The 8535-nt window shown below is 35.0% G+C and overlaps 1 protein-coding gene across 1 annotated transcript in view; it reads right to left on the bottom strand.

The window, feature by feature from the left end:
• Nucleotides 1-1630: 1630 nt before the first annotated feature.
• Nucleotides 1631-8535, bottom strand: part of NUP37 (nucleoporin 37) — a 39181-nt gene continuing 32276 nt past the window's right edge. The window contains exons 7-10 of the mRNA XM_006914545.3: nucleotides 4701-4882; nucleotides 4159-4209; nucleotides 2301-2394; nucleotides 1631-1894 (exon numbers count right to left, since the gene is read on the bottom strand). Of these exons, the coding sequence (XP_006914607.1) occupies nucleotides 1781-1894; nucleotides 2301-2394; nucleotides 4159-4209; nucleotides 4701-4882 (441 nt within the window). The 3' untranslated portion in view covers nucleotides 1631-1780. The remainder of the gene's footprint in view (nucleotides 1895-2300; nucleotides 2395-4158; nucleotides 4210-4700; nucleotides 4883-8535) is intronic.

Below are 8535 nucleotides of genomic sequence, written 5' to 3'. Positions count from 1 at the left end.
TCCCTTATTATCAGGATATGTCCTGAAATGACAAATTCTTTGGCCCATTCTGATGTTTTTATGGTTCTCTGTTGCATCGCAGAAACTATTAAAGGGAACCATGTCAAAATTCTCTGCCCTTTGCTTTTTTTAAGTTCAAAATCTGTTTATAAAGGGGTAAGGGAAGCTATTTCTATTATTTGGTAGTAATATTTTACTGTATTATATAATATGGAAATTGCTGTAATTTTTCATCTGTACTTTAAAACATATAACAATTTATACCAAACATTTACATTATAAAACTTTCTTAAAGTTTTTAAAATTACCTGCAACATTTCCCTTTCTTAAAGATAATTTTCTTGATTCCCTCAGATACTTATAAGACATCCCATGAATAGAAAACTTGAGTCAAAAATATTTATTGGGAAGGGGGAGGAAGGTGGGTAAAAGAGGTCAAATATGTGGTGACAGAGAGAAATCTAACTATGGGCAGTGAACACACAATGCAATATATATATATATATATATTACTGTTGAATTGTACACTTGCAACTTATGGATTTTGTTAACCAATGTCACCATAATAATAAAGTTAGTGATGGATTTTGTTAACCAATGTCACCATAAAAATAAAGTTAGTTACAAAATAAAAAAATTATTGGCATTATTAAAAATAAACTTCCAATTTCTCAAAAATAAGAACTATACATCTCTGAAATAAAAATACCTACAAATCTCTGAACCGTGTGGCAGACACTTGTTAGGTATTTTTAATCACCTTTACTTAATCCTCACAGTATCTCTATGAGACAGTGATTCCTATCTCTATTTTACAAGAGGAAATGCAGCTTTAGAGATGGCATTAACTCACAGAAATGCAGAGTTTGTAGACATTTATTTAACTCTATACCTATTGACAAGCAGAACCCTTAGCTTATACTCCTCTGATTACATTACAATGCACCATTAGAAACATGATATGGCTGCCTTACATAATGATTTCAGTGAGCTTTGAGACTGAGAACACAGTTCTAGTGCCACTGGATGTCATCTCAAAAGCATTTAAATTTCTTGATTAAGAATGGTGAAGATTTATAAAAGGTAGAGGCTGTTAAAAGTATTGAATAAGTCATTTTTCAAGGTAAGCTTTATCCCATACACCAGATGTTCTAAGAATGCTGAGACATCCAGTCAAAAGGAATTTGCACAGTAAACAGGGTTGACTAACATAATCAGTCACAATTTTAAGAAACTGAAAATCATTTTTATATTAAATTGAATAATGATCCTTTACAATTCCTGAAGAAGTTGTAAGACTCCTACACATAATAGATTACTAAAAAAATGCATATACCCACATATACATATTCAGCTACTTCCAGAGTAACAGTGAAAGGAGACCTTTTTCTCCTTTTGTAAATGTTTGTGTCCCTGAGAACTAGGGAAACAGCGTATAATTAAGGTATAGAAGATGGGATATACTTTGGAAAGTGTATCCCAAAAAGTTTGTACTTTTGATAAAATCAAAAGCAGTTTCTTTAGTCATCTCTTTTCTAGAGCTGCTGAGTTATAGTCAAGAGATGATTAAAGCGCGCGCGCGCACACACACACACACACACACACGCACACATAGAACAGAGTAGGAATATAATTTTTCAAACCATCAATCTTTTATTTAACAAAAACAAATGGGACATTTCTAGAGCTTACAGTATATTTAATATAAAAATAAGGAATTCTACCAAATATGTACTAAAAATACAAAGTTTATGGATCTAAGGTATCCAGAAAATTTATTTTACATTTCAGTCACCCAAAACAACAGCTTGTGGTCTCCTCCAATTGCACATAGTGGGAGAGTTCTATGCCAGGAAAGGCCAGATCCAACTGGAACAGAACCAATGAGGATGGGCTACAAAACAGGTGAAGAATTAAAGAAGCTCAATAAATCATCCAAGTTAATAAACAAAAACAACCCTTCGAAAATAAGAAATGTTTTGAAACACTGTCTATTTATAGGAGAAACCTCATAGGTGAAATAAGCATTATTTGTTTGCAGCTGGCTGAAATGAAGTATATAAGTAATCTATGAAAAACTGGTACAGCCCAGGCTCAAATATTTTTGCAGTCTAAACCAAGCAAGCAAGCAAAATTATTATATTTAAATGGAGGAAGTATAACAGAAGAAATAAAATGCTTCTTATATGAATATTGATAAAAAGTCTATTACCTCTAGTGATTTAAACAACTGGCTATGACCAAAAAAGTAGAAAACATAAAATTAAAAATATATATGCCATAAAACATCTCCACATTACCTGAGGGTGTCCTAAATGATGGATTTGAAACTGGCTTGCCATTTTGCCAGGATAACCAGTGGTTGCAAACAAGTTTTCATTAATTGTGGACCACCTAAGAAAAAACAAAAGATAAACATAAGCATAGTATCTTATTGATAACTACAAGCTTTTCTGAAACAGGTTATTTGTTTTTGTACAAAAATAATAATTTTATAACCCTAAATTTGATAATATGGCTTGACAATTAGACTGGGAATTCCAGGGAAGTCAATTTCATTTTCTCATTCTGTAAATATTAAGTATTTACTGTGTGCCTCTTTGTTAAGTTCCAAAGTTACACAAGGTTAACAATTCCCTTCTTATTACCAAAAGGCTGACAGTATGGTAGGAGATACAAGAAGGCATCAGGCAGATACAAAGTATTTCACAGTATAATACATTAAAAAAACACTTTTAATGTTCTTATTGACATTTGTTATAAGTTAACGATAAACTCATGTGTTTAAACTCCTTGGGATGATACAAACACCCAGAATATATAGATAGCTGAATATTTACGTTTCAGGGCAACCTAGATATTGGAATATAATGAGTCAATGAATCAGTGAGTGTTAATGGAGCTCCAGCGACATGCTCAACATTATAGTAAGTGCAGTAGTGTGCTTGCTTCGGCAGCACGGATCCTAAAACTGGAAAATATAGTAGAGGAGATATAAGAAAAAGAAAGGATTCCTTGACAAAAAAAAAAAAAGTATGGCAGACATTATTATTTGCTTGTCCAACAGCTATTCAACCTCTTTCCTTTGCTAACTGAACCCCAACTACATTCTGGCACAGTGTGTCAGCCCCCAAGGTATGAGACACAATTGGTTCAAGGCAAGGATAGCAATCCCCAATGAAAAGGGAGTGCTCTTTCCTCTCCTCTTTGGACAATGTGATATGAAGCTATGATGCCTGGAACTCTGGTAGTCAGTCGTCTTACGACTATGAAGCAACAAGTTCAAAGTCTCGCCATTGAGCAGGCAGAGGGAAAGGTTTGAACTCCTGATAACACTAATGAGCTACTAAACCAAGCCTGAGATTGCTTCCTCCAGATTTCTTGTTAAGTACCATAGTTCATTGATTTTAAAATGTATACTTACATCTCTGAAATCAGTATACATTTTATAATTCATGGCATTCTTACATTTAGTTGAATACATTTTTTTCTTAGGAGTATATAAAATAATGGTGTCTCCAAGTTCTACAATTTTATTGGGGATATTTTAGATTGGTATAATATAGCATATAATAAATGTTGTACCGGTTTTAGTGTCTGTTAGTAAGTTTTCCTAGTACTCGAAACTGAAAGCATCCTAAACGTTATACAATGCAATGTTGTGCAAAAATAAGATGAAGAACAAGGTAGACGTGTATGTTAATTTAAGCAAAAAAGAGCAAATTACATATATATAATATCAAGCAAGTTCTCATTTAAAGCACAAAAATGAAATGTATTTGTGTAAAACATGGGTCCTACATTTTATATCTTTATCAGAACGAAAAATTAAAAAGCATATGCTCCAAATTGTTAGGGTGGTACTGGAGTGGCAACATGTTTTGTGTTTTAAAAAAATTTTAAAAAAGAATATTGAAAAACCAAATCACTCCCCTGTCTAAACCAAAAGACAAAAACAAAAACTTAATTAAGAAAGGAAAACAGCCATTTATAAAGAATCATAAAAAAAAATAAGACCCCCAAACACACACACACACACAAGCAAACAATCAGGGCAAAGGAGAGGATTGGGAAAGTATTCTAGATGGTGACACAGCATGAACAAAATAACCAAACTCAAAAAATCAAATTATAGCTCCAACAAAAACGGTACATTACTTGAATAAGCAGGCTCGATCCATGTGGACAGGTCTCTTTTCTTGAGGGTAACTAAAAGATAATATTTTGGATTTTATGAATTATGTGCTTGTCTCAAGTAGAAGAACTTAAATTAAGGTTTAAAACCTGTTTTCTTTTTAAAAGAAACAATGCCCAACATATTTAAACTGTGACAAAATTCCAAATAAGCATGGGATTAAAATAGATGAAATGTGATAAAGACAGAAACATGATTTAGAACTATTACAGAACACCATCATTCAAGAGGGTCAGTGTTTTTCTTCTTCTTTTTTTTTTTAACATTGCTCAGATCAAAGATTTCCTCCTCTGCATTTTTCTTTCAGGATTACTATCAAAATAAATCTGCAAAGCACAGATGCCCACCTCTGTTCTGTAAAAACCCACATCTCTGGCCCTTCTATAGGAGACACTTGTTTTTGCTCTACAGTGAGGGCGACGTATACAAAAATGGCTCAGTGGGTCATGGAGCAATAGTGACTGATTATTTTAGTAAGCAATAGATAAACATATTAAGGAAGTACCTGGACCGAGTAATATCCCAAATTAACCAATCATTCCCTGCAACAGCTCCAACTTTGAAGGTGTTTTTTAAGCACCAGTGTGCTGACATTAATGGCATCTGTTCTGATTCAAGAGATAAAATAGCCTGTTGGGCCAAAAGATCATAAAATCGTATTGTTCCATTCTTCTCTGCAACCATCAGCTGTAAGACAGAAAAATAAAGAAAATTCAACTACCTAATTCACTAGCCGATCTGAGAATTAGGCAGAGATTCAATTTATACAGGATTGAGCTTTGAACATGAGTGAACTGCGTGGCCACTTATAGGAGGATTTTTTCCAATAAATATACAATTGACTCTCCATATCCCCAGGTTTTGCATCCATGGATTCAAACAACAGACCAGCAGTAAGACCTCAACAAGTTTAAACACTTTTCATCTCAGTCTCCTCTTCTGAACCCAGGTCTGAACCCAGGTCTTGAACCCAGGTCTGTCTAACTACGATGCTAGATTGTGAAGATTGAAGAGTGAGTGGTCTGGTGTGTAATTATGGTTAAGTAATTTGCTCAGCTCTAGCAAAAACCAAATTACATAACCAAGGGTGAGGAAGGACTGGAAGTGGGAGGAGACCAAGGAAAACTTATCAGGACCTACTAAAAATACTGGAGATTTTCAACCTGACTCAAAATCTTGAGGAGATCGGGTATAATTTATGGACTATGGAAGGGCCAAGTCTATCAGGGCCCAGGTTCTAAACGAAGAGGGGCAATAAAGCACGGTGGGTTAAAGTGTACAACCTGGGTAGCCACACTGCCTGGGTAAGTCCTAGCTCTGCCCTCAGGAGCTATCTAATCTTGAGCAAATAACCTCTCAGTGCCTCAGGTCCTCGTTAGTAAAAACAAGGCTAATAACATTACCTACTTCATAGGACTCCTGGGAGACAGTATGAGTTAACACACGTAAAGCACTTAGAACTGTATTAGTACAAAATAAGCACTCAGACAACATTAGCTATTATAGGTTGAAGTCAGACTGAAAGCTCAGCTCTAGCAAAAAAATCTGCTTCTTATTTACTATTTCTAAAACTGTCCTCAATTGTGACAATAGATTTTTTGGGAGGGGGGGTGGGGGGTTAAAGCAGAGTAAAAGACTTAAGTTTGGGAACTGCTGGATCTAAAAATGTTATAGGAGAATTTTTCCTTTAGGACTTCTCAGAACCATAAACAGTAATATGCACTGAATTTTCATGGAGGAAATATCGTAAGTAGCACAGAACCAGACTGAGATCAGATCTGTGACTGTGTGATCTTGGGCAAATTACTTAACCATCTGGTGCTTCAGTTTTCTTATCTATGAAATGGGTAATGCTACCAAGCTCAGAGTGTTCTGTGAGGACTACATGTGAGAACACATGTCAAATACTGTGCACAGTTCCTGGCATGGAGAAAGCATTCAACAACTGTGGACGACTACACCTCATTTCCTTTAGGCTCTCTAACCTTTTTCCTTAGGGCCAGAGTCTGAAGGTCCTCAGACCCATCTCTCTGATCCCAAGACATGTTAAACTCTTGGTTCTGTTATTATTGCCTCTTGAAATCCTAGCTTCATTGGATTTAAGAGTTTAGTTTCTGGAGAACTTTTGATTTTTGTATCTTTTACTATTAAATGCTAGAATTTGCTTTGTGCTTTATATATTAAATGACACTTGTGTAGTTTATATCTCATATGATTTTCATAAAAATTCTATGAGATAGGTAATCTTTTCTGGCTGCCTCATTTTTAGAACCAAGCATAACAGAGCAAAAATTCTGGGCTGATCTGATAGAGTAGACCACTGAGAACCACTAGATTGTGTTAGTAGTAACAATAACATCAATAATGACAAACAGCTAAAGGTGGCTGACTGATTATTATTCTCTTTTAAAGATTTTATCAATGTTTACTCATTTCTGGTTCATGAGCTTCCACTTTACGAGATGAGAAAAGTAAAAGCAGTGTTTGAGAGCTTTTGTAACTTGCCAGAGATCACACACTTAGTAAGTAGTGAACTGGGATGTGACTCTAGGCAGTTAACTCAAGAGTCCATACTCTTAATCACTTTTGTGTCATCTTTCTGTATTTTAGGTTTTTAAGTTTAGTATTGACATGTTGAAACTCGTATTTTAAGATCAGTCTAACTAAAGCAGGCAAGAACAATCAAAGAGTGGACAGCCAAAAGATTTTAGAAAGCTAAGGCTTACCAAGAGCTACTTGTGAGAACAGAAAAGTGAAGAATGCCCCTTAATGATAGAGAGGAATGTATTCTAGTTAACAGTGAAGGAAAAGTTAAGGGACCTAAAAAAGTTTGTGTTATAGGGAAGGAAGATATCAAAGCTAAGTTTAGGATTCTGGGTTTACGTGACTTAGAGCAGGGACTCACAAACAAAAAAAAGAGATGGGATGGGGTGGGATTTTAATGATATCTAGAAGAAAAACAGAAATTAAAGCATATGGGAGAAATGGATCTGAAATAACTACAAATTAAGAATTAGATAAGTTTTGGGATAGAGGTTGTAATAAATATTCTCATTCCTCATCTAGGTCACAGTTTTTAAAAAGTAGCATAATGTATTTATACAGGGCAATATGAATATTTTGGTAGAATCCCTGATTATGCTTCAAGTAGATTCACTGCTATAGGGGAGAAATCTAGCTATAAAACAAAATTTAGGACCGGGTTCAGAAATTATACTTATACACGGAAATAATCCCTATGTATGTAACATGAATAAATTAGAAAACTTCTCTCATGCAAATATATAGAGTATAATTCTACTGATGAAAAATCCAATAGGCCTAAAACAAGTTGCCATGGAATCCCAGGGCTCAGAGAACTTACATAGTCTGGGGCACCTCAACTCAGGACTACTTCCTCTGTAGAGGCTGTGAGCATATCTGATTAATCCTTCATTATGTTATTCTTCTACTTACCAGATTTTTTGATTCTAATACTTAAGGTCTATGTTGCTATATGTGCATGTTTTTCTCTTTTATAAGCCAGTGTGTAACATAAGGGCAAGGACTTAATTCATTATTTTACACTCCCTTACAATAAAGTGTACAGTGTGAGAACTACCCCTTCCAACAATTCACAAATACAAGGTAAAAGAAGAGTTGACAGAGGAGAAAGAAAAAGAGAAGATACATGGAAAGATGCTCAAGAGGACATAAATAATGCAGCTTTAAAGACAGAATGAGCAAGGTTTCAAGAAAGAAGTGAGCAAAAGTATAAAAAGCTGCCTTGAGATTAAGAATGGAAAAAAAGCCCATCGGACTTGTTAAAAACATCACCAATGACTTCTGAGACAGTAGTGGAGACCGAATGAGATTATAGAGTTAGACCAAGGATTGGGGAAAGATGAAGTGAAAGGTTCAAGCATTTAGAAATAGAAGGTGTGAAGAAAATAGATTAAAATTAAAAAGGGGAGACAGAAGAATGTACTGGTTAAGAGCAAGAAGTATGCGGCAGGCTGCTTGGGTTTAAATGCCAATTTTTTCAGTTAGCTAGCAGCTGTGTGATCTTGGGCACGTTATTTAGCTTCTCTAAGCTTTGATTTCCTTAGCTATAGAATGAGGATCATCATAGTACCTATCTCATAAGGCTGTCATGAGGATTAAATGAGCCAACATATGAAATGCTGACAATGGGCCAAGCGTATGCAAGTACTTTATGTTTGCTATGATGAATGAAGCTTTTCTTTTTGTGCAAGTGTGAGGGCAGAAGAGTCAGTGGAGAAGTATGAAGACATTAGAGGCCTATGAACACAGGATGCCTAAGGAACTGGCATCTGCTCTAAAGAATTTAAGGATTAACT

The sequence above is a fragment of the Pteropus alecto genome, unplaced genomic scaffold (assembly GCF_000325575.1).
Source record: "Pteropus alecto unplaced genomic scaffold, ASM32557v1 scaffold94, whole genome shotgun sequence".
Classification (NCBI taxonomy): Eukaryota; Metazoa; Chordata; class Mammalia; order Chiroptera; family Pteropodidae; genus Pteropus; species Pteropus alecto.
This window is presented reverse-complemented; position numbering and strand designations above follow the sequence as displayed.